The sequence below is a fragment of the Delphinus delphis genome, chromosome X (genome assembly GCF_949987515.2).
Source record: "Delphinus delphis chromosome X, mDelDel1.2, whole genome shotgun sequence".
Taxonomy (NCBI): domain Eukaryota; kingdom Metazoa; phylum Chordata; class Mammalia; order Artiodactyla; family Delphinidae; genus Delphinus; species Delphinus delphis.
Genome location: NC_082704.1, coordinates 73,542,995 through 73,568,995, shown reverse-complemented (window position 1 = coordinate 73,568,995; position 26,001 = coordinate 73,542,995). Strand labels below are relative to the sequence as shown.

At 37.9% G+C, this 26,001-nt stretch overlaps 1 protein-coding gene across 9 annotated transcripts in view; it reads left to right on the top strand.

Moving 5' to 3' along the window:
- HEPH (hephaestin) overlaps positions 1–23,356 on the top strand; it is an 89,306-nt gene extending 65,950 nt beyond the window's left edge. For 4 of the 9 annotated variants that reach the window (XM_060002937.1, XM_060002939.1, XM_060002944.1 and 1 more), the window contains 6 exons: positions 12,155–12,261; positions 13,357–13,582; positions 16,018–16,157; positions 17,012–17,174; positions 20,039–20,083; positions 22,435–23,356. In XM_060002937.1, the coding sequence (XP_059858920.1) occupies positions 12,155–12,261; positions 13,357–13,582; positions 16,018–16,157; positions 17,012–17,174; positions 20,039–20,083; positions 22,435–22,667 (914 nt within the window). In that variant the 3' untranslated portion in view covers positions 22,668–23,356. The remainder of the gene's footprint in view (positions 1–12,154; positions 12,262–13,356; positions 13,583–16,017; positions 16,158–17,011; positions 17,175–20,038; positions 20,084–22,434) is intronic. The other 5 variants (XM_060002938.1, XM_060002941.1, XM_060002945.1 and 2 more) reach the window with 3 other exon arrangements.
- Positions 23,357–26,001: the final 2,645 nt, after the last annotated feature.

The following is a 26,001-nucleotide window of genomic DNA, read 5'->3' as shown; positions in this document are numbered from 1 at the left end:
AATGGATATGAGTTGCTAACATGGTTTTGATTTGCATTTCCCTAATAATTAATGATGTTGAGCATCTTTTCAGGTACCTGTTGGCCATTTTGATGTCTTCTTTGGAAAAATGACTATTCAGATCCTCTGCCCATTTTTTAGTCAGGTTGTTCATTTTTCTGAATGTTGAGTTGTATGAGTTCTTTGTATATGTTGTATATTAATCCCTTATTGAATCTACTGTTTGCAAATATATTCTCCTATTCAGTAGGTGGCCTTTTCAAAAAATGGGTTTTTTATTCAAAAGCTTTTTAGTTTTATGTAGTCCCATTTGCTTATTTTTTTGTTGTTGCTTTTGCCTGATGAAACAGATCCAAAAAATGTTAAGACCAACATCAAAGAGTGTAGTACCTATGGTTTCTTCTAGGATTTTTATGGTTTCAGGTCTTACATTTAAGTCTATATCCATTTTGAGTTTATTTTTGTATATGGTGTGAAAAGTAGTTTAGTTAGATTCTTTTACATGTAGCTGTCCAGTTCTCCCAACACCGTTTATTGAAGAGGCTGTCTTTTCACCATTGTATATTCTTGTCTCCTTTGTTGTAGATCAATTGCCCATATAAGTGTGGATTTATTTCTGGGCTGTCTATTCTATTTCATTGATCTATGTATCTGTTTTTATGCCAGTACCATAATGTTTTGATTACTGTAGTTGTGTAATATAATTTGAAACCAGGGAGCATGATGCCTCCAGCTTTGTTTTTCTTTCTTAAGATTGCTTTGGCTATTCAGATTCTTTTGTGATTCTGAACAAATTTTAGAATTGTTCTATTTCTGTGAAAAATGCCATTGAAATTTTGATAGCAATTACATTAAATCTGCATATTGCTTTGGGTAGTATGAGCATTATAACAATATTAATTCTTCCCAATCTGTGAAGATCTTTCCATTTATTTGTGTATTCTTCAATTTTTTTCCTCATTGTCTTATGGTTTTTATTTTTCAGGTCGTTCATCTCCTTGGTTAATTTTATTCCTAAGTATTTTATTCTTATTGATGGAATTATAACTGGGAATTATTTTATTAATTTTTCTTTCTGACAGTTTGTTATTAGTGTATGGAAACACAACGGATTTCTGTATGTTGATTTTGTGTCCTGCAACTATGCTGAGTTTGTTTATTAGTTCTAAAAGTTTTTTGGTGGCGTCTTTAGAGTATTCTATATATAAGATCATGTCATCCTCAAATAGTGGCCGTTTTACTTTTTCCTTTATAGTTTGAGTACCTTTTATTTTTTCTTCTTGCCTAATTGCCCTGGGTAGGACTCAATGCTATGTTGAATAAAAATTGTGAGAGTGGGCATCCTTGTTTTGTTCCTGATCATAAAGGAAAAACTTTCAGCTTTTCATCGTTGAATATGATGTTATATGTGGGCTTGTCATATATGGCCTTTATTATGTTGACTTATATTCTGTCTCTTCTCAGTTTGTTGAGCTTTTTTTATCAGGAATGGATGTTGAATTTTGCAAACGCTTTTTCTGCATTTATTGAGATGATTATATGATTTTTATCTTTCATTGTGTTAATGTGGTGTATAATTATGTTGACTGATTTGTGGATACTGAACCATTCTTGCATCCCTGGAATAAATCTCACTTTATCATGGTGTATGATCCTTTTAATGTATTGTTGATGTTGGTTTGCTAATATTTTGTTGAGGATTTTTGCATCTATGTTCATGATAAACCTATGTTTATCATGTACTTATTGCCATTTTGTTTATTTTCTGGCTGTTTTGTAGTTCCTCTGTTTCTTCTTCTCATGCTCACTTTTGTGGTTTGGTGACTTTCTTTAGTGATATGCTTGGATTCCTTTCTCATTATCTTTTGTGTGTTTACTATAGGTCTTCCTTTGTAGTTACTACGACACATATAACAACCTCTATTTATAACCATCTATTTTAAGTTGATAACAACTTATGTTTGAATGCATTCTCAAACTCTACATTTTTACTCTTCCCCCCCAAATTATATGTTTTTGATGTCACATTTTATATCTTTTTATTTTGCATATCCCTTAACTAATTATTGTAGTTATTGTTATTTTAACTACTTTTGTCTTTTATCCACCATACTAGTTTTCTTGTTTAGTACTGATGAACTTCTTAAGATTTTTGCTTGTCTGGAAAACTCTTTATCTTACCTGAAGACAGCCCTCCCCTCCACACACAAAGCTAAAACTCCAGGACAAACAAAGAGGCCTCTTTCAAGGAAAGACTGGGGGTTTGTTTCAGTCTGCTCTGTGTGCAGTACCCCAGGGATGGTAGCCTTCCAGGAACTGTCTCTCCAATTGTGACAATCCCATGTGACCCAGGAACACAAGCCCCCCCTAGTCACCAGAGCCAGGCATTTAAGGGGAAACTCCTGGGCTGCAGCCACATAAACCACGGCACCAGATATAAAAACTGGGGCACCAGACATGTATAAAAGCTTCCCTCTGGGAGATACTGGCATTCTGGACAGTAGCAGAGGGCAACAGTGAAGGTGGCACTTACTGAGGGAAAAAAGACTTAGTGCCTGCCAGCTTTATCAAGGCAGAGAGAGAGAGAGAGAGAGGGAGCACAGAGATGGTGCCCACCAATTGGTGGGTAGAGGTGGCACCCATTGAGAAAAAATAGCTCTTGTCAGCTTTAGCATTTTAGAGCGAGAGTGTGAAAATGGTGTCCACCAGCATCTTCATCCATGGAGATTATCCAAACATGCCCCTGCTCCTCAGGTCAGTGCTTTAAGATTAGCAATGAATTGCTTTGACATAAAGTCTGAGTGCTTTTCGAATGGTTACGTCTGTGCTGGGCCCTGGGGCGAGTGAGTCTGCATATGAGCCATTTAGAAGGTATTTCTTAGTTCACTACATCGCTTTGGATCTCATGAACATGAGCCCCATTGGTTTAAAAAGCCAGATATTTTACAGCTTCATATTTCAGGTTCAGGTATTAAAGGGGGAGGGTGCTGATATGAGGTATGAACACTTTGCTCCTCAGGGAGAAGCTTCGGTTGTGTGAGTTCCCTCCTAATTCTGGATTGTTGAGCTGGGGCGGGATTTATGGTAAGACCATGTCTCAGCCCCTCCTACTGCCTCGATGTGATCCTTTTCTCATTTGCCAATATGAAGGAACCACTCAGCCAGTTTTCAGGTCTCTTTTCAGAGGAAATTTTCCCATAAGTAGATTTAGATTTGGTGTTTTCCTGAAAGGAACTGTGTTCAGAATATTCCTACATTGTGTCTTAGACTGCCTCCTGAGAACCCTGTGATGATGAGGCTTCTTTACCCTCTGGTAAAGAGAGTCGCTTTTTGTGTCTGCTTTAATAGCCAGATGTTTGCAAGCAGTTTTCCAACAGCAGATATAAGTGATCTAGTTGTTGAGAATTCTTTTTGGGCAATCCATTTTCTTTTGGCCAATGTTCAACTCTTAGGCTACTTCTGTATCCTTCACTGTCACTCCCATCAGCATTAAAAAGCTTCAGTAGCTCAGGGAAAAAATTGCTTCTTCAACAGTGACTGAAGTGATCTGTTTTCCATGCTATAAGAATTTTTTTAGCTTTTTAAAGAAAGTATATATTATACATTAATGAATATATTTTACAGTGAAATTAAATTGAAATCATACTCTTTTAAAAAGCCTAAAATGGAAATCAAGGCCTTTATCAAATTTCCATGATGCACCAAAATCCTGACTTTCAGAATTCAGCAATCATGATTGTAGATGAGGTCCATTAATCCATGTTTTTAAATAACTAAGGATCTTGTCCATACTTTGAGCAGAATTCTGTGTATAAGTGACAATCATTTCAAATATAAATATTTTAGGGGCCCCAGATATTTTAATTGTTCAGCCATACATGTGTTGTACTTCATCATCTGATAACTTGCATGACCCTCAGCCAAAGAAAAATATGTTACCCATCAGAGTTTAAGGCCTGACCACACAGATCATGGCCTAATCAAGACCCATGGTTCTAACAGAGGGAAGGACTAATACTTCTGTTTTAGAATTTTTTTAATTAAAAATAACTTTATATTTAGTAAAATTCACTCATACTGTAGAATTTCATGGATTTTGAAAATGCATACAGTTGTGTATTCACCACCATAACCGAGATACAGAACAGTTCCATTACCCCAAAACAACTTCTTCAGGCTGCCTCTTTGTAGTCAAGCCTTTCCCCCAATCCCACCACTTTTGTCAACCACTTTCCTTATGTTCTACATCCCTATGGTTTTCCGTTGTACAATGTCATAAAAGTTGAATCATACAGTTTAGCTTTTGACTTCTAGATTCTTTTCACTTAAAAAAAGAATTTGGAGGATAGCAAAATTTGCAGATTAGGGAACACCAGCTTCCTGTTCCTTGACAGCCCATACTTCTAAGAAACAAAGAAAACAACAAACCAAATTCAAATATAACATAGATGTTGGAACTGCCTGACAGGAATTTTTAAATATCTACAATTAATATGTTAAAGGCCCTAATGGAAAAGGTGACAAACATGCAAAATGGGATGATAATTTCAGTGGAGAAATTAAAAACTATAAGAGAGAATCAAATGAAAATGCTAGAAATGAAAAATAGAGAGAGAGAGAGGCTTCTCTGGTCTCTTCAGTAGACTTCACACAACTGAGAAAATGACTACTGACCTTGAAGATAGGTCAGTAAAAATTACCAAAACTGAAACACTAGGAGACAAAAAAGAGGAAAAAGAAACAGAATGAAGCATGTAAGATCTGCGTGATAATATCAGACACTCTAACATAAATGAAATTGAAATCATAAGAGAAGAAAGAGAGATAGGACAAGCAAAAGATTTAAAGAAATAATAGCTGAAACTTTTCCAAAATCAACCATAGACATAGAACTACAGAATCAAGAAGCTCTGAGAAGACCAACGGGGATAATTACCAAAAGCAAACAAATAAATACACACACATACACACACATGCACACACACACACTTGCAAACACCCTTAGTCATGCCATGTAAAGTCTACTAAAACCAAAGACAATCAGAAAAATCTTGAAAACAGCCAGAAAAATAGAACAAAAGCACATTACATACAAAGGAACAAAGATAAAACTTATGGCAGATTTCTCATCAGAAACTATAAAAGCAAGAAAGAGTAATGAAACATTTTTAAAGTGCTGAAATAAAAATGCTGTCAATGAAGAATTATATATTCTGTGAAACTAATAAGGAAAAATAAAAACATTCTCAGAAAAAAAGGCTATAAGAATTCATTGCTAGTATATCTATATTACAAGAAATTTTAAAGAAAGCACTTCAGGAAGAACTGACATGACACCAGAAAGCAAGTGGTAACTATACAGTGAAATAAAGAGTGCTGGAAATAGAATAAATAAAGATAATTTTTTTTCATTTTTAGTGCTCAAAAGACTGTCTAAAAGAAAACTTTATCAATGTAGTGTATTTTTGTATATGCAAATATAAAATATATGACAAAAAATGCCACAATGATTGGAAGTGATGTATTGGGAATATACAGTTGCAAAGATCTCTTTCTAGATAGTAACCAATATAATATTATTTGAAGATAGATTCTAATATATGTTATAAATTCTAGAGCAATAAGTAAAATCATTTTTAAAGGGGTAGCGTGAATTAATAATAGAGAAAAAATGGAATCACATAAAATGCTCAATTAATGCAAAAGAAAGCAAGAAAGAAGGAAAAAACAAAAAGAAATAGAAAAATAGAAAAAAAAATCTACCAATATGATAGATTTTATTTCAACAATAGCAATAATAATTTTAAATTTAAACAAATATAAATACACCAATAAAAACAGATGTATATTGTGATACTGGATTTTAGAAGATTACCCAACTATATGTTATATAAAATAAATTCACTGTAAACGTAAAGGCAAAAATAGGATAAAAGTGAAAGAATGGACAAAGATGTACCATGTAAACTCTAACATGGCTAATACTACTGTCAGGGAAAGTACACTTTAGACTAAGGAATCTACCAAGGATAAGAAAGATATTACAATATAATAAAGAGATCAATTCTCAAAAATAAAATAAAAACTGTCCTAAATATGCACACATTGAACAACAGAACTCCAACATACATGAAATCAAAAACTGATAGTATTGAAAGGTAATTTGTATATTTCTAGGAATTTGTGTATTTCATCTAGGTTATATAATTGGTGGATATATAATTGTTTTGGTGTTTTCTTATAATCCTTTTTATTTCTGTGAGGTTGATAAAATATCCCTACATTCACTTGTGATTTTAGTTTTTTTATTTCTGATTTTTTTATTGAAGTATAATTGATTTACAATATTGTACAGAAAAGTGATTCAGTTATATATAGATAGATAGCTATAGATATATTTCCCTGTGCTATACAGTAAACCCTTGTTCATAATCTATTTTATGTACAGTAGCTTGCATCTGTTAATACCATACTCCAAATTTATCACTTCCCCTCTCCCTTTCCCCTTTGGTAACCATAAGTTTGTTTTCTATATCTGTGAGTCTATTTCTGTTTTGTATATAGATTCATTTGTATTATATTTTAGATTCCACATATAAATGACATCATATAGTATTTGTCTTTCTCTGTCTGACTTACTTCACTGAGTGTAATATTCTCTAGTCCATCCATGTTTTTCCAAATGACAATATTTCATTCTTTTTTATGGCTGAGTAATATTCCATTGTATATCTATACCACATCTTCTTAAACCAATCATCTGTGATGGGCAATTTGGTGTTTTCTATGTCTTGGCTACTATAAATAATGCTACTATGAACGTTGGGGTGAACATATCTTTTGAAGTAGAATTTTCACCTTTTCTGAATATATGCCCAGCATCATGTTGTAGCTCCATTTTTAGTTTTCTAAGGAAACTACTGTTTTCCATAGAGAGAGAACCAATTTACATTGCCACCAACAGTGTACAAGGGTTCCCTTTTCTCTGCACCCTCTCCAGCATTGGTTGTTTGTAGACTTTTTGATGGTAGCCATTCTGACCAGTGTGTGGTGATACCTCATTGTGATTTTGATTTGCACTTCAGTAATGATTAACGATGTTGAGCATCTTTTCATGTGACTGTTGGCCATCTGTATGTCTACTTTGGAGAAATGTCTATTTGGGTCTTCTGCCCATTTTTTGATTGTGTTCTTTCTTTTTTCAATATTGCATTGTATGAACTGTTTATATATTTTGGATATTAATCTCTTGTTTGTTCCATTGTTTGCAAATATTTCCTCCCATTCCACAGGTTGTCTTATTGTTTTATTGATGGTTTCCTTTGCTGTGCAAAAGCTTTTAGATTTTATTAGGTACCATTTGTTTATTTTTGCTTTTATTACTTTTGCCTTGGGAGACCGAACTAAGAAAATATTGCTATGATTTATGTCAGAGAATGTTTTGTCTCTGTTCTCTTCTAGGAGTTTTATGCTTTCATGTCTTAGATCTAAGTCTTTAAACCAGTTTGAGTAATTTTTGAATATGGTATGAGGAAGTGTTCGAGTGTTCTATTTTCATTGATTTACATGTGGCCATCTGGCTTTCCCAACACCACTAGTTGAAGAGACTTCTTTCTTTCCATTGTACAGTCTTGATTCCTTTGTTAAAGATTAATTGACTGTAGGTGTGTGGGTTTATTTCTTGACACTCTATTCTGTTCCATCGATCCATATGTCTGTTTTTGTGCCAATACCATGCTGTTTTGATAACTGTAGCTTTGTAGTATTGTCTGAAGTCTGGAAGTATAGCTTTGTTCTTTTTTATTAGGATTGTTTTGAAATTTTTGGGTCTTTTTTCGTTCCATATAAATTTTAAGATTATTTGTTCTAGTTCTGTGAAAAATATCATGGGTGTTTTGATAGGGATTGCATTAAATCTGTAGATTGCTTTGGGTAGTATGGCCATTTTAACAATATTAATTCTTCCAATCTAAAAGCATGGGATATCTTTCAATTTCCTTGAATTATCTCCAATTACTGTCAATGTTTTATAACTTTTAGTGTATAGGTCTTTCGCTTCCTTGGTTAAGTTTATTCCTAGGTATTTTTTGACACCATTTTAAACAGGATTACTTTTTACTTTCTCTTTCTGATATTTCATTGTTAGTGTAAAGAAATGCAACAAATTTCTGTATATTAACCTTGTACCATGCAACCTTGCTGAATTTCTTTATTAGTTCTAATAGTTTTTGTGTGGAGACTATAGAGTTCTCTATATAGAGTATTATGTCAACTAGAAATAGTGAGAATTTTACCTCTTCTCTTCTAACTTGGATACATTTTGTTTCTTTTTCTTACCTGATTTCTGTGGCTAGGATTTCCAATACTGTGCTGAACAGAAATGGTGAGAGTGGGTATCCTTGTCTTGTTCTGTGTCTCCATTCTATTTCCGAGATTTTGGATCATATTTACTATCATTACTCTGAATTCTTTTTCAGGTAGGTTGCCTATTTCCTCTTCATTTATTTGGTCTTGTAGGTTTTTACCTTGCTCCTTCATCTGTAACATATTTCTCTGTCATCTCATTTTTGTTGATGTGTGGAGCTGTTTTCCTCTCTTGCTGGTTGTTTGGCCTGAGGCGTCCAGCACTGGAGCTTGCAGGCAGTTAGGTGGAGCCAGGTCTTGGTGCTGAGATGAGGACTTCTTCGAGACCTCACAGTAATGAATATTTCCTGGGACCTGTAGTTCTCTGATAGCCCAGCAGTTTGAATTTGGTGCTCCCACCACAGGGGCTCAGGCCTAACCCCTGGCCTGGGAAACAAGATCCTGCAAGTTGCACAATGTGACAAAAACAAATAAACAAACAAAAAGCAGACAAACAAAGCCCAAGGCAAATAATAAAAACAAAACCGAACCAACAAAAATAAGAAGTAACAATCACACAAACAAAAGAAAACAAACAGACAAATAAAACCAAAGACAACAAAAAAAATCAAAATAAACGAAAGACAAAACAACAAACAAACAACAACAACGAAAAAAACCCAAGGAAAGCAAAAAAACAAGAAGACACCAAAATGAACAAGAGAGCCCCCAAACCAAAACCAATAATAAAAACAAAACTAACCCAAACAGAAAACTGAAAACAAAAGAAAATCAAAAAACAAACTAAAAGAAAAGCTGAGTGAACAAAAGACAAACACACAAAAATGACACACACACAAAAAATCAAAACTAGAAAAAAAGGATAAAAACAAAAGAAAATAATAAACAAAGCAAAACAAAACTAAACAAAAATATCAAAATAACAAACCAACAGGAAGAAAGGGACAACAAATAACAAAGAGCAGGACAGTAACAAAGAATAAAAAGAAAAATAAAATTAGAAAAATAAAAAATATTTTAGAAAAAATAAAAATGAAATAACAAAGCAAAATAGAACAACAGCAAAAAGATAAAATAAAATAAAATAATTTTAAAAGTTTAAAAAATAAAGTTAAAGATAAAAATATAAAAAATTTAAAAATGGAAACTTCTGTGATGCCTCCACTATCAATGTCCCTGCACCCACGGTGAGCTACAGCCAACCCCCACCTCCCCAGGAGTTCCTCCAAGACCTCTTGGTAGGTCTCTGGACCAGCTGTGTCATCCCCACCTCTGCTTGTGTTCCTCTCACCAGCATCTGCTCCTGAAGCTGGCCTGGAGCACACATGCTTGCATAGGCCAGCCAGGGTGCAGACTTCCATGGGCATGGCTTCAGGGGCTGGCACAGATGGAGGAGGCTTTGGAGAAAGGTGGCGCTCAGCCTGCCAGGACCTCCGTGGACAAAGGAAGATTTGTCAGGGGTGGTGGCAGGCTGCCAAGACCCACACAGCCCATGGATGCTTTGGGGGAGTTGTGCTCAGGTCCACCTGAACCCATGTGGCCAGAGGAGGTTTTGGCAGGGGTAGGGCTCAGGCCTGGGTCCCTAGCAGGCTTGCCAAGGCCTGAGCAGGTGAGGGGAACCCTGGTTTTCAGGGTGGGTGAGCCTGCTCAGGCATGCACAACTTACGTTGCCCAAGGAGGCCAGCCAAACGGGTGGGAAAGGGCATTCCAATGGCAATCCTGCTCTTTGCACACCACTCAACAATTGCATCTCACCTCCATAGTGGCCTGGGCTTCCTCTGCAAACTTTTCTGGCCATGGAGCCCTTCCCTCATGCTGCCTCAGGCTGTCTCCTCACAACCAACAGCTACCCCCTCCCTGGGTCCACTCTCCAAACCTCACTCTCCAGCACCCAGCCCTCCTACACACAACTCAGGCTGGGGTGTGCAGGGCTGTGGCACAGACTATGTGAATAGGTATTACTCTGTCCTGCCTTACACATACTGGTTGCTGCATTCCCCTCCAATCTCCCAATCCCCTGAAAGTCCCTCTCTGTCACCACTGTTCCCCTTGCTGTAAGTGAGCTTTTCTGAGTGTAGGAACCTCTGCTCTCCTTTAGCTACCCCTCAGGGGCACTGGTCTCATCCTGTTTCCACTTTTCTTCCCCCTTTCCTTCATCCTACCTGGTTGCTCGGGGATTTTTTTGTCCCCTTAGGTGTCCGAGGTCCTCCACTAGTGTTCAGTAGGTGCTCTCTGAGAATTGTTCCAATGTATTCTTGATGTATTTGTGAGGAGATGCAAACTCCACATCCTCCTATTCTGCCATCTTGACTCTGTCCCCAATGTTCAGTCGTTGATTTACAATATTATGTTAATTTTAGTTATACAGCATCATGATTCAATATTTTTGCAGATTACACTCCATTATAAGATATTTTAAGATAATTGCTATAATTCCCTGTACTATACAGTATATCCTCTTTGCATATCTATTTTATATAAAGTAGTTTGTTTCTGTTAATCCCATCAAACAAACAAACAAACAAACAAATAAATAGTCTGAAGTCAGGGAGTCTGATTCCTCCAGCTCCGTTTTTTTCCCTCAAGACTGCTTTGGCTATTCGGGGTCTTTTGTGTCTCAGTACAAATTTTAAGATTGTTTGTTCTAGTTCTGTAAAAAATGCCATTGGTAATTTGATAGGGATTGCATTGAACCTGTAGATTGCTTTGGGTAATAGAGTCATTTGCACAATATTGACTCTTCCAAAAAAAAACATGGTATATCTCTCCATCTGTTGTTATCATCTTAAATTTCTTTCATCAGTGTCTTATAGTTTTCTGCATACAATTCTTTTGTGTCCTGAGGTAGGTTTATTCCTAGGTATTTTATTCTTTTTGTTGCAATGGTAAATGGCAGTGTTTCCTTAATTTCTCTTTCAGATTTTTCATCATTAATGTATAGGAATGCAAGAGATTTCTGTGCATTAATTTTGTATCCTGCAACTTTCCCAAATTCATTGATTAGATCTAGTAGTTTTCTGGTAGCATTTTTAGGATTCTCTATGTATAGTATCATGTCATCTGCAAAGAGTGACAGTTTTACTTCTTCTTTTCCAACTTGTATTCCTTTTATTTCTTTTTATTCTCTGATTGCCATGGCTAGAACTTCCAAAACTATGATGAATAATAGTGGTGAGAGTGGACATCCTTGTCTTGTTCCTGATCTTAGAGGAAATGCTTTAGGTTTTCACCATTGAGTGTGATGCCTACTGTGGATTTGTCATATATAGCCTTTATTATGTTGAGGTACGTTCTCTCTATGCCCATTTTGGATTGGAGCTTAATGACAAGGAAAGTCTGGCTAAGTATTTGAGGCATCAATACACGCAGATTAATTGACATCAGAAAGATGGCTTAAATCTTCCATGGAGACAGTATGGAAAAAGAGGAGAAGAGGACTAGAGACAGAGCCTTGAAGAAACAGCTGCATTTAGGAGGCAGCAGCAGGATAGGGAGACCAAAACAGAGCCAAAGAAGGAAGGTCATTATAAGCAGGGAGAATAGTAGCAGAACTGCCTTACTAGAGTATTGGACCTGAATATTTAAAGATAGGGACAGTAGAAGAGATGTTGAGGGTGTCCCAGGAGGGATAAGAATAAAGTCACAAAAATAAAATGAAGAATGATATGGAAATGATGGAGAAATATCTTAAAGGTCCTGGGACTCACCTGCCACAGCCTCTTAGGGATACCCGGGAACTGGGAGAAATTTCTGATCTGGTCTAACTGGAGACTCCTGTTACCACTTCTAGGTGAGGTTCTCACTTACCAGTGGAACATCCCAGAGAGATCTGGCCCTGGGCCCAATGATTCTACTTGTGTTTCCTGGATCTATTATTCTGCAGTGGATCCCATCAAGGTAAAGACAATATTGGCTTCCTGGAGTTGTCTCAGAATTGGGCAGGCTGCCTAGTAAAAAGAAGTTATTAAACAGATGTAGTAAGAAGCCCAGCACTAAAGTCCAGGGTTCAGGTGAAATTCCTCAAATGCTGGGCTTATTCTAGTAGTTAGGAGGAGGGATGAAAGGAATAGGTAGCATCACATGTTAGTTCTGAGGATTTTCTTCCTTATTTCTTCTTCTTGGATAATATAAGGCAGTATGTTATGATTCAAGAAGCCTAGAATTTGTTGTCAAGAGATTGGGTTTCTAGCCCAAATTTTGTTCTGTCTTGCTTTTGAAGTGACTTTAGGCAAGTCATTCTGCCTCTGTTTCCTGGAAAATGGGCTTATCTATGTAGCCACCCATCCACAGGCAGATGTCAGCTATCATTTATTGAGAGCCTACTACATTTTACCTGGTGCTTTGGATGATACAAATGTAAGATACAGTTCCCATTTTCAAAGAGTATGATCTAGTTGTGGGAGACAGATGAATATAAACATAACGTTGACATTAAATATATAAAATATAACTATATATATATATATACACAGAATAAAATTTAAATATAGCATAGTATTAGCAGCTCTATAAAACCATTTAATAGAAACTGCTGTGGGGGTCCATGAGAGAGTGATTACTTCTGCTTGGAGGAGAGGATGAATGAGGGGGAAACTGGAGAAGGCAACATAATGATAGGTAGACATACATTGAGCCTTGAAAGCTGAATAGCAGTATGATAAAAGATAGGGATATGGTGGTGGGGGGGCATTACAGGAAGAAGAAACAGCCTGAGAAAAGGCATTGTGTTGTGAAAATGATTGGTGAGTTTGGAGATCAACGAATAGTCCAGCAGAGGTAAATCATAAGTGAGATAGCATATCTTTCCTATGTCCCAAGATTGTTGTGAGGATGAATTCAGATAATATAGATGAGGTACTTATAAATACAAGACATTATGATGAAGTGCTGAGGGCACAATGGGCTTGGATGTTAGCCTATCTCTCTGTAGAGCACTACCACCCAGAAACAACTCCATCTAGTTCACTCTCTCCCTCTTCCTCCTATCCTTAGGACATGTACAGTGGCCTGGTGGGACCCTTGGCTATCTGCCGAAAGGGCATCCTAGAGCCCAATGGAGGACGGCATGACATGGACCGAGAATTTGCCTTGTTATTCTTGATTTTTGATGAGAACCAGTCTTGGTATCTGGAAGAGAATGTGGAAACTTATGGGCCCCAGGATCCAGGCCATGTTAACCTACAGGATGAGACTTTCTTGGAGAGCAATAAAATGCATGGTCTGTAGAAAAGAACCTAACCCTCTTCCAAAGAAGTCCCTACTGGCTGCATGGGGGTATCTGATAGGCCCATCACAACCCAAGGGAGCATATTTTCTGAAAGGATAGGAAAGTGGAATGGGGACAAATTAAAAGAAATGTCTCCTACTACAGTATTATATATTTCATACATAAAATAGGTAATGTGGTCTACGTTAGTTCAAGTGCCCAGAAAGCAGGAAGCTGACTCTGTAAAGTTGCTGTGGTGACACTAGCACATTTTAACATATTAGAGAAGGCAAGATGGACATTTATGACCCTCAATGTACCTGGTGCACTGGCTGATTAGGGCCTCTCTACTTAAAAATTCTGAGTTTAGTTTCTCAATATTATCTTATTTCCTTACCACTCTGGATCTGAGATCTGTTTTCTCAATATATTCTAATATAGTCAAATGAAGGACAGCTTATCTTTTAATCTATTTTTAAAACAAAGGTTCAATTTACAGATGGAAGGATTGGAGAGAGACATTCAGAGAGCAGCATACTGGGTTATATTACATACAAATAAGAGCTTCTTGATGCTCAAATGGATTTTGGAGGTAAATTGTGCACTCAAGCCTTCCTTTGTTCTAGAGATTTGTGTATCTTTAAAAAAAATAGAGAAAATCTCAAAGAAGAGGGAGAATTTAAGTGCAGCAGAATGTATGAAGTGATTTCTCACTATCTCTTCTAGTGTAGTATTTCTTTGATTTGAGGATAAGTTGCAGCTTTTATAGTGACTCTACTGGAACTCAAAAGTAGTATCTCATAGTCACACAGATTCTAGCTATTTCCCCTTGATGGAAATATGAGTGATTCACATTGAATCCAGTGATTCACAAACTTTACAAAATGAATTTTTTTAGCTCCTTTCAAATCAGAGAAATAAATTGCCCAAAACCAAAATGAAAAGAGGACACAGATCTTGCTAGTGCAGGGGTTTAGATAATGCTCATTTCCATCTTTTTGTTTACGTGTTTATTCATCCAAACTCTTCAGGTATCAATCTATCTACCTATCAAATATTTGTTGAAAACTCTCTGAGTGCTGACACTAGAGAAAAAAAATAATGTTGGTGTCTGAGGGCAAACAAATAATACCCTTTCTCTCACTTCCAGATTCCTGAACCAATTGAGCAAGAGGCAGAGATGCTTAAGATCAAATGTGAACTTACTGAGAAAGCTAATTTGCAAACTGAATTTAGTTCTGCAACAAAATGGGCTTACTAATACTACCCCAACAATGGATAGATTTTTCATCCTGTCATTGACGTAGAGGGACAACAATACCCTCCTCCTTCACAGGGATAAAATCTTCCCCATGATGGAATAACAAATCCATCTGCACCACTTTCTATGGTCAGACTGAGTTAAGCGTATTTAGTCCCTTCTCTCAAATACAAAATTTGGCCAGAGTAAATAGGCTATAAATGTTCCTTCCATTATTTCCTCTCTTGGGATGTAGAGTATAAATCATCTTCCCTCTGTGAGAACATGAAAAGTTGGGGTGTGTATCCTGGGCATAGTCTTGACAGTGTGAATTAACATGGTGATGAGTGGTTTGTTGTTTTTAAAGCATAGGATGTGGCCTGGGAAGAGGCAGATGATGAGTCCCATGTGTTAATATCATTATAAATTCCAAGAATGTGACAGGTATTTTTTTAAACATTTATTGTAGGCTCAGGTGTCTGCTGGGTGTTCTGAAGAATACAAGGAATATAGTATATACATTTATGTCCTGCCTAATAGAAACCTACAACCTAGTTGGGGATATAAAATTCCACAAATTAAAAGATAGGTAAATGTATAAGGCAGTTTCTAGTGAGTTCCAAAGGGTGGTACAGACAGTACTGGAGGAGTTTAGTTGTGGAAAGGAATGCAGGCAATGAGAGGTGCTGAGAGGCGCTAGATCAGGGAAGTATTATTAGAAGAGGTGAAGGTATGACTGGGCTTTGAAAAGATGGATAAAAGTAGGGAAAATTTCTGGGAGGGAAGATCAGAAACATAAGCAAGAACACAGAGAACATGAATATGGGACCATATGGGGGGATGGTGAAAAAATCACCTTAATTGAAATAAATATGTTAGATAATGGTAGATGAGTTTGGGAAGGTAGTTTGGGGCTGTATTTTGAAGGACCTTGTTGGCTGAGCTAAGGAGGCATGGACTTGATATTTTTGGCAGGAGGGAGCTATTAAAGTATTTTAAGCAGCAGAATAACATGATCATATTAGTTATTTAGAAAGACCACTCTTGTAACACCAATGTGGAAGATAGACTGGAGAGGGACAAATGGAATAAAAATGAGAGAATTTAGGAGGGTATTGCTATCATCAGAGATGATAGGGATTAGCTCTAGGGTAGTGGCAGTGGTAAGTCAAAATGAGAGATATAAAATAGTTTTCTTCTCTTACAGCCATTAATGGAAAACTCTATGCCAACCTCAGGGGCCTTACCATGTACCAAGGAGAACGAGTGGCTTGGTACATGCTGGCCATGGGACAAGATATTGACCTACACACTGTCCATTTCCATGCAGAAAGCTTTCTCTATCGGGTGAGCTGGAAAAGAGGCTGAGTCCCTCAGAGTGCTTTGATATCCATTAAGAAAGAAGAGAATAAAAAGAAACATGATAATAATCAGTTAAAAGAAGAAAGGTCTTGTACATGGAGTATTGATCAGGGAATTCTAGTTTGGCTTTGTATCCCAAGGTCAGTCATTGCCCTCCAGGCCTTAGCTTTCCCCTATGATATAGAAGAAATGAATGGCTCATTTATGTGATAAGGAGATTGAAGGAATAAATGTAATTGGGTCTCAGTCAGGGACTTGAGGTCCCGTAAGCAGTCATCCTGAGTAAGAAATTTCAGAGTAGTGTCTCACAATCTCTGAAAGTCCTTAATCCATTCCTGAACTTCAATTCAGGACCTACATGGGACTACATGTGGGTTTTGAAGAAGAAATTTTGTCTTAGGAAAAGGGGTCAGAGTTGTAGGCATTAATGTGGACTTAAAGACTTAGAAGTCCTGATAAAGGTGGTGGCATAGAGGAGAAACTAAATTGAGTTTCATTTCTAAAGTAAATATGTGGATCCTTCCTAGGGGTCAAGGCTTAAGCCTGCTAAAATGTATGGATATACTAGTTTTTATCCCCCTAATGAAAGACTAAATGAACTTTACTTTGGGACACTTTAAGAAAAAGTAGGAGGAGAGAGAGTCTCCTCTGTTGAGTCAGTTTGTATGGGTGGGTTCACAGAAGAGATGGATAAGATGGAATCTTTAAGCTGTTCTCTGGTCTGTGAATCTTGAAATTCCATGTCTCTGGTGTGGATACCCAAGCCTTTTAATTCCTATAAGTTCTGAGACTATCTCTACCCTTCACTTTCTCTCTCTCACCCACAATCTCTCTTGCAGAGTGGAGAGAGTTACCGGGCAGACGTGGTGGATCTGTTCCCAGGGACCTTTGAGGTTGTGGAGATGGTGACCAGCAACCCTGGGACATGGCTGCTTCACTGTCATGTTACAGACCATGTCCATGCTGGCATGGAGACTGTCTTTATGGTTTTGTCCCAAAGAGGTAAAGCCTAATTAGGATATCTTCTGGCACTGTATCTAGCCTGTAAGAACCAGATAATCCAAGAAGTGACTTGCATCCATCTTCTGATCCCAAGAAGACAGAACAGACCCCTTCTAGTGTTCTCCCAACCAATATTTCTCATTCCCTGTTGCTCCCCTGCTCATGCCCCCTCCTAATTTCTTTGATACTTGTTGAGCTCACATGAATTGACTCAGCCTGGCTGGGCTGTATGCATTGATGCTTAGTGTAGATTTGCTTCCTTTGAATACATTTAATTTGTATGTAAATTTATTATTTTAGAGTTTATTAGAGGTATTAACTATTTCAAAGGAATCTTATTAATGAGTTCTTTTTTTATAAAAAGGAAAAATATAATTCCAACAGTCACCCCTTAATTAGTTTGTTTTGTGGGGATTGTCTAAGGCTGGAAAGAGATATTAGCCTTCAATTACAACTAATCCCAGACAGATGCTAACAAGGATGGAAAAAACTTTTTCCTTGTATTTGTTATATGGAGACGTAATAGCCAGGGTATTTTCTTTACCAATAAATCTTTGTTCACCACCAATAACATAGAAGAGTAGGCTGTGTTGAATTTTGTGTCCTTGGGTCATCAAAGCATTGAGTCTCACTTCTTAAGTCTCTTAACCTGAATCCAGTACTCATCATTATCCCCCTTGCAAGAGGCTCAATAGAAACTCTAGGGACCCACATGAATCCAGAGAGGTATTTTTTCTCCTGTTCTTTTTTTTTTTTAAGTCATGCTGTTTTGAAAACTGGTTATATTGAGGTAGGTATTCTGGGATTCCCAGCCATTGACATTCTGTCAGCAGGAATAGAAAGTGGGAAAATGTCTTTAGACATTTAAACAGGGCTAGCAAACCAGGGTAGAAAATACAACTCTGCTATTTACCCCCAGGGAGGAAGACGAATAATTGTACATTATGATTTCCTATATCTTTGGAAAACTTTGTTCTCTGGTAACACATACTGCTAGAATGTGTCTTCCAGTTACTACTGTGGTACTATTCCCTACCACCCAGACAGGCACACATAATTCTTTGTTGTATCCTGTCAGTCCTTAGAATCAAACTCTAGTGGTGAATTGATATATCATCAAGATGCTATAGATCCAAAGCAATAGATTTTCTCCATATGTAGTAACGGGTCATGTCAAATATGGACCATCTAATAGATAAGAGACTGCATCAATACATATCATCAAGGAACTTCCATGAATAAGAATAACTTACCTCTCTCTATAATAATGAGCCAGTCCATAAATTTTACCTATTTACCTTTTGTTTGTTTGACAGACTATGGTCTAATTTGATATTGTTCCAATCACATATAAGCTAACAGGCCAACCAGAGGGAAGAGTTGAAGACAGATAGGGAATAAAAGACTAATTGTTGGAAAGGGCTTCCCAGGGAAGAAGCAGGGGATGAAAGTCAGAGCTACAAAAAAATATTAGAGTGGGGTAAGGTCATTTTTTTCTACTAAAAGAAGAAAGAAAACAGAAAAGACCAATGTGTAGGTTTGGGTGAGAGGCTTGACAAAAAGGTAGATATTTCTGTCTGATGGTCTGTGTTTCATCTGTGATGGAGGAGACAGAGTCATCTACTAAGAATGAAAGATAGATGGTAGTGTAAGGGGCTTTAGAAGAGTGGGCAAAGTGGTTATGAAATAACCACTCTGGGTGGTGGGGGAAAAGTTACTCTGAGTGATGGGAAATAAATTAATTATTGCCAAGCAGCACTGAGGACTTAGTTGAAGTTGGACCCAAAGAATACTGATCTTTACAATTGTGTGATGTTTCTCCACCAGCATTCATCATAATACCAGAAAAAAATACAATGAAAGTATAGTTACTGGGGTTTCAGCAAATGATTATAATATTCCTGGTAAGTTAGTAGTTGAAGTGATAGACAATGGAGTCCAGCCTGGCCAGGAATGGAAGAAAAAAACAGGAGGAAACTGGTGAGGTGAGAAAAATGGAAGTGTCCAGGAGCTAGAGGTCTTCATGAGAGGAGAAAATAACAGGTGAAATAGAATAAATAGCATTAGAACATGGAGAGAATAGGAGGCTGTTCTTAGATTTTAGACTTATGAGATGGAGCAAGTCTGCATAATTAGCCCAATGTAACCATAAGAGTGGTTGATAGAGTTGGAGTATATTTGAAATTTGTTAAGAGTTAAGAGGTCTAAAAACTGTGAGGCTTAAGTGTTGGATAGGTCGACACTTATGATGGGAATTGAAGACAAGAAAGACTGAGCCACGTACCAAAGACTTCCATGAATGAAAACTGCTAGGTAACAGTGACAAGAAGTGGTTGTGATTTTTTAGCCAAGTAATATAAGCCTCAAAAGAGATGGATCTTTGCAAAAAGGGGAGGAATAATAAATAATCTCAAAACAGTATTGAGAAGATATAAAGGAAGTATAGTTCTCAGAAAAGAGCTCAGCCTCATTAAAGCAAGAAGAGGAAGAAGTATTCTAAAAAGGTTGAATATGTAGGGGTGCAGGTTTGACAAAGAACAGGGGCTTCCTGAAGGAAGGCTGGGAAAAGGTGGCAAAAAGAGCAATAATGAGGATAAAGTGTCAATAAATATGTAAATTTTGGCAGAGGGGTGACTTACCTTTTGGACTCCTAAGACTATGCTCTTGCTTATATTTTGTGTCACTGCTCAAAATCAAATCCACATACCAATACTGACTTTGATCACAAGACAGTTAATTCCAGTCACCTCCATTTTGCTTACTATATCACAGAGAGTCCTCCAACCATTGCTAACCTCCTACAACAAGCCTGCGGATAAGTAGGAAGAATAATAGGACTAACTTCTTTTCTCTTTTTCCTCCAGAACACTTAAGCACTACCACCATCATCTCTGAAGAGACTGGAAAAGGTAGGGAGAAGGATACACAGATTGGGTAGTTATATATGTTGTGCATTTGGGGAAAAGTTCAGTGCCTCTAGAAGATGAGTTTCATATGGCTGAAATGTGGACCTCAATACTAGCAGAAAACATCCTGAGATTTATTTAAGATTTCAGAAGCCAGGAATCTAAGGTTAAGCTTCCAGTTAAGCTTCCCTCAGCAGGTTTATTCTCTCTGACCCCCATGCCCAACCTCCTGAGTTGAGGAAAATTGCCTCATCCTCAGTGAAGGCTGCTATCTTATCCTCTTACTAATGTATGAGGGGAAATAAAATTCAAGGTCTTGCTGAGTTGTGAATGAAGGTGCTATAGTACAGATATGAATTCCCCACAAGGACAGTGTGAAACTAGGACAAATGCCATTCAGTCTGCACCAGGTAATTAATCTTTCATCTATAGAATACTAAATAGTTGACACTTTAGAACCATCCATTTCTGTACTTCCAGAAAATAGAGCTTCTTGTTCTATCCAGGCTGGGTTCAAATAATGCTTTCACTCTCTACCTCATTTGTACCTGAACTGAGAAAGATTCATAAAGTTGTGAGAGGCTAGAATAGATGTTAGAGATTTTCAGTTTAGTCTGGAGGTTTTTCAGCTCTGTTTGGAAAGGTCCTAATGATCTAAGTATCTTATAAACAGTCAACCAGGGGACTAGGGTATGTCCTGGAGGATTAGGGAGAGGTAAGATGAAGCAGAGAGAGCAGAGTGACATACATATATGTATATGTATTTGTATATATATATATACATATATATATATACACACATATATTTTTATATATACATATTTTGTGCATACATTTGTATATGCATTTTTACATATCAGTGTGTACATACATACATACATCCTCATAAGCTCTTGTTTGTTAAAAACGTTAAACAGTGAGGAAAACCCCTCAAAACTGGTGGTCTACTAAAGCCCAATATTTTCTGAGAGATGGAAAGTGATTTTTCCAAGGTCACAAGGGAAGTAAGTGGTAGAATGTAAACTCAAAACCAGAATGTTTCCCAGCTTCCATTTGAACTCATTATATTTCATCTTCTCTCAGTTCTGTAAGAATATTGATTCATCCAGTTATACATTCATCAAACACATACTAACTGCCAGAGACACCAAAAAAGTAAGACATAGTCACTATTTTCCAAGAGATTCATGTCTAAAAGTGGAATGAGACACAGAGACAATAATTGCAGTGCTGGATACTATGTTATTTTTTTAAAGTGGGGAAACAATAATAACAACGGATCAATTATTGTGCATTTGATGTCTTCCAGGAGCTATGTTAAATATTTTATAAATATCAACTCACTCAAGCCTCACAATAAACCACTGAATTAAGTATGGTTATTATCCCCATTTTATAAAAGAGGAGACTGAAATCCAGAAGTGAGGGTGGATTAGGTCACTTAGCCCAAGGAAGTAAATTGTGGGAGTACAAACAGTACAGGTACTTTGGGCACACAAAAGAAAGACCATTGTTAGTTATACAGCTGAATTGAAGAAAGCTTTGCTGAGACATATAATGTTTAAGCTAGGGATAGAATGGTGAGGAAGAAGAAAGGGTGTTCAGGCAATGGGAGCAGCATGAGAAAGTCTTGGAAGCCTGAAGAGGCTCACCCATTCTGTAGAACAAAGAATGAGTTGCTATCCCTGAAGATAGTAAATAAGAGTAGGCTAAGTTAGAACCTGATCGTGAGAGTTGCAATGTCTGACTTGAGTCTGAGCTTTATTCCATAGGCTGATTGGAGATCATCAAAAGTTTGTATGCCAGGAACTAAGAAAATTAGATATTTCACCTAGAAAGATCAATGTGACATCAGTGTTATAATGACGCAAAGATGTGAGAGACCAGACAGCACAGAGACAGGCTCTTGTCATGGTCCAATGGTCAAAGTGAGTATTGATAAGCTAGATAATTGAGTCAAACTGCTTCTCAGGAGTTTCTACTTACTGCTCCCAGTTCTACCCTCTGGAACCACGCAAACCAAATTCAATTCTTTTTTTTTTTTCTACATCACAGGTTTTTATATATTTAAAGAAATATGTCAAGGCCCTTCTCACTCTGAGTGTTAGCTCTTTCCATGGGGGGACTGGTGCCTCAATGCTTCCTAATAATTTTCTCAGCTATGACATTTTGTTATGCTGGTTCTCTGTAACCTCCGTATCTGTCATCATTGGCTGATCTTTTGAGGGCTAAGGATAGTTCCTCTGTCCTATTTGGATGACCTTATTTCTCCTCTCCCAGAGTTGACTATAAAATAAGACATTTTAGAATATTCTCCATCGCAGGGTTCCCACTTGCCTCTTGTTCCATTTCAGTAGCAATTCCCAGAGACATTGGAGAAAGCAATGTGAGGATGCTGGGCATGCAGATCCCTGTAAAGGATATCGAGATACTGACTTCTGTCTTGATTGCCATGGGTGTCACTCTCCTGCTCATTGCTCTGGCTCTTGGTGGTGTGGTGTGGTACCAGCATCGGCAGAGAAAGCTACGGCGCAACAGGAGGTCCATCCTGGATGACAGCTTCAAGCTTCTGTCTCTCAAGCAATAACAGCTGGATCCTGGAACTGCACATCTGGGACACACTCCCAGCAGGTCATGGACTAGCAGCTGACCTCATTGTCATTGTCAAAGGGGAATGGGTTTTAATGAGGCAGAGGAGGGAATCAAACTCAAAAGAGTATTTCTTCACTAATTTATTTACATGGAAATGATATGCTTTCTTTTTCTTTAGTTTCTTTACTCCACTTGGGCACCTGGGGCTGAGTCCCCTAGTATCTAATATCACAAATTTCAACAGCTATATTATATCACCCACTGACACTTGGAAGGTCTGGAAATTTCTAAAAACTGACTCCTCTCACAAAGTAGATACCAAGAGTAAGGTTCACTGATTAGGTTTCTACTGCTTTCCAGGACTTAGGCAAGTTCAGTTTGAACTGAGGCTAAGTGAGCTGTGATGATAATCCAAATCTAAACTAGGACTAAGAACATAGTCTTGATGGGGAATGGGTGGGGTGGGATTTTAAGATCCAACTTGTATTTTGATTCTTCTTGGCAGTGGACTGTTTTGGTTAAGTGGGTAGATGGAATATTGTTGTCATGAGCAACTACAACCTTTGGAGGCAAAAGCTCCTCAGGAAGGCAGTACTCCAAGTTCTTGGTGCATTTGCACTGAAGGGAATGTTGAGTGTCCTCTCCATGTTTTAGTCAGAAAATCCTACACATTAAAGTGCTTGTTAGAACACCATAAGAGTGAACTTGGTGAATTTGATTGTCTCTGTGGCCTCTGGGAAGTTGTGACTGTTATTGAAAAAGAGAGCACTCAGCGAGACTGGTGGGGGTGACTAGTGTTGGTCATAGAATGGGTCTGCCTATCCTTTGTGGACTCTGCAGGTTTGTGTTTTGGAAGTGAAGAAGCTGCCCAAGAGGAAGCCTCAGAATCAGAGTGGTAGGTACCATCTTTTGACCCATAAGTGCCAAAAGTATTCTGAATGCAAAGAAAAGTTGCCAGAGGGAAATAAAGGGCTGAAACTAAGCTCAAACCTTTACACTGGGCAAGGAGAGGTGGGCACAGATCTAATGGGCTCTTTTGGTAGTTGGGGGTATGAGAGGTCTACTTGCAATTTTGGGGGCCTCTTTATAGGGTAGAGTCCTTCCTCTGGTAATTTAAAGCAATATTCCTTTGTCACTTACAAGTTCAAGCCTCTCTAAAACCTTGGTCAGAGAGCACAGACAAGACACAGATTAGGGATGGGATAAGATGGCCCATTCTTACTATAGTATCCATAATACCATTTTACATGGCAAGTGGAAAATGGAAGAGGCATCAGGGACAGTTAAAATAATAACTGAAATGCATAGTGCTTTACACTTTACAAAGCATCTAATACCTGATTGCATTTTACTTCCCTTAGTTCTATCAGGGTGATACTTTGTTTTACCTTTTAGTAAACAAATTATTATAGAGAGTAAGTGATTTTACCCCAGGTCATTCAGCTAAAAATTGAGTAGGGATTCAAGCCCTCATCTATTCGACTCCAAATACCTGCTTCATCCTTCTATATCATGGAAACTCCACTAATCTCCATCATTTGTTACCCATATTGAATCCAACTTTCCTTTTCCTGTCTTTCCAGCAAAACTGTCTGCCTAGTTAGCAACACTTTGCAGATTAACTGTAGAAACCCACAAAGCTGGTGTTCAGGTGCTAAATAATGTTGAAAGTTGGAGGGTAAAACACAGGCCAGAGCCCATCATTCATCTTGGTTTACTGTGGTCAATGGCTCTGTGGAGAGCTTTACTGGAAGTCTCAGAAACATAACAGGGTGTGGAGTAGGGAGAAGATTTGGATTTTTAGTGATAAAATCAAATGAGAGTATTTAAACCATTGCATAATCAATGCACTTAACAGCAGAACTCTGTTGGTGTATTGTTAACGTGAAGGTTATTGAAAACTCAGTGCACTCTGGGGACTCTACTCAATTATTGTAATCTGTATGCAAATGGAAGGTGGTCTCAGTCACGAATCTGAGACAAGGAGAAGTAGGTGGGATGGGGATACGTTTTTTCTGAATGTGTAACTCTGCTCCTGATTGGGGAATGTAAGCTCAAGCCCATGTATTACAGAAAAGTATGCATTTTTGTAGTGGGTGTTCTCCCTGTGGGGATGTAGGAGATGTTTTTGACAATTAAGTGGCACTTCCATCCATTCAATTGCTCAAGTCAGAAATCGCAAAGTAAGCCTTGTTTGCTTTTCCTCCAAAATATCTTTAATTTATTCATCTGTTTCTATCTTCATTGCTACCACCCCAGACTAAAGCACAACCATCTGTTACCAGGATTTGTGTGGTAGCCTCCTGCTTATAACCTTACATTCACTCCAGCCTCCTACAATTGATTCTCCATGCAGAAAAGTGATGTTTGAAAAACATAAATTGGACTTCCAGTTTAGATGAGATGCCATAGGTTCACCTCTCTCTGGAGATAAATAAACCTTGGAAATAATTTTAAAAAGACAACAATAGAAGGGCTCAAAAAGATAGAGAAGAGGAAGGCAGCCTGAAGAAGAATAGAGAAACATAGCAACAAATCATCTTCCTAACACCTAACCTAGAAGAATGCAGCCCAAAGTCAAAAAGGAGTCCTAGGGACAGCCCAGGTGGGCCTGGGACTCTGGAACGAGGGACTGGGGAGGAGCCTTGCTTACATCAAGTAACCATGGAAGCTGCTCTTCATCTCTGTTGACCAGAGACTCTCCTCCCCCAGTTAGACATTAGGAAGCAACTGCAAGGAGAATCCCAACATAGTAAGCTGCAGCCCAAGAAGCACTCTTTGTGCCTGTAAGCTGGAGAATCCCTTTTCCTACCCAGAGACAATAATGGTTCTGGCAGAGGTCAACAGGAACCTCAGTGACACCAGAGAGACCAAGCAAAACTGAAGAGCACAGCAAAGTCTCTGAAAGTTACATTGCCATTGGAACACAAAGTTATGCCAGGACTTATGCTAAACATAAACAGGGTTACTGCCTCCTAAAATAGATTGTTTTAATATGATTCAGAGTTCCATCATACCAAGAATCAGTAAAATCACAACTTGAATGAGAAAAGACAGTATACTTTCTGGGTTCCCTCTATGTGGGCTGTGTGGGTCCTTCTGTTGTGGTGGGCTGATTACTGTGAGGACACTGGTAGGTGGGACTGTACCCCTGTCCAGTTGGTTGCCAGACACTGCCTTGTGCAGAGGCTGTGAGCCACAGGTGATCAAGACCATGTCCTGGTATGGCTGCTTTCACAGTCAGGGGATTCCAGGTCCTGGTGCCAAGCCACAGATGGTTGTGGCCATGTCATAGGTTGACTGGCTACTGAGCCCAGAGGGATCTCAGG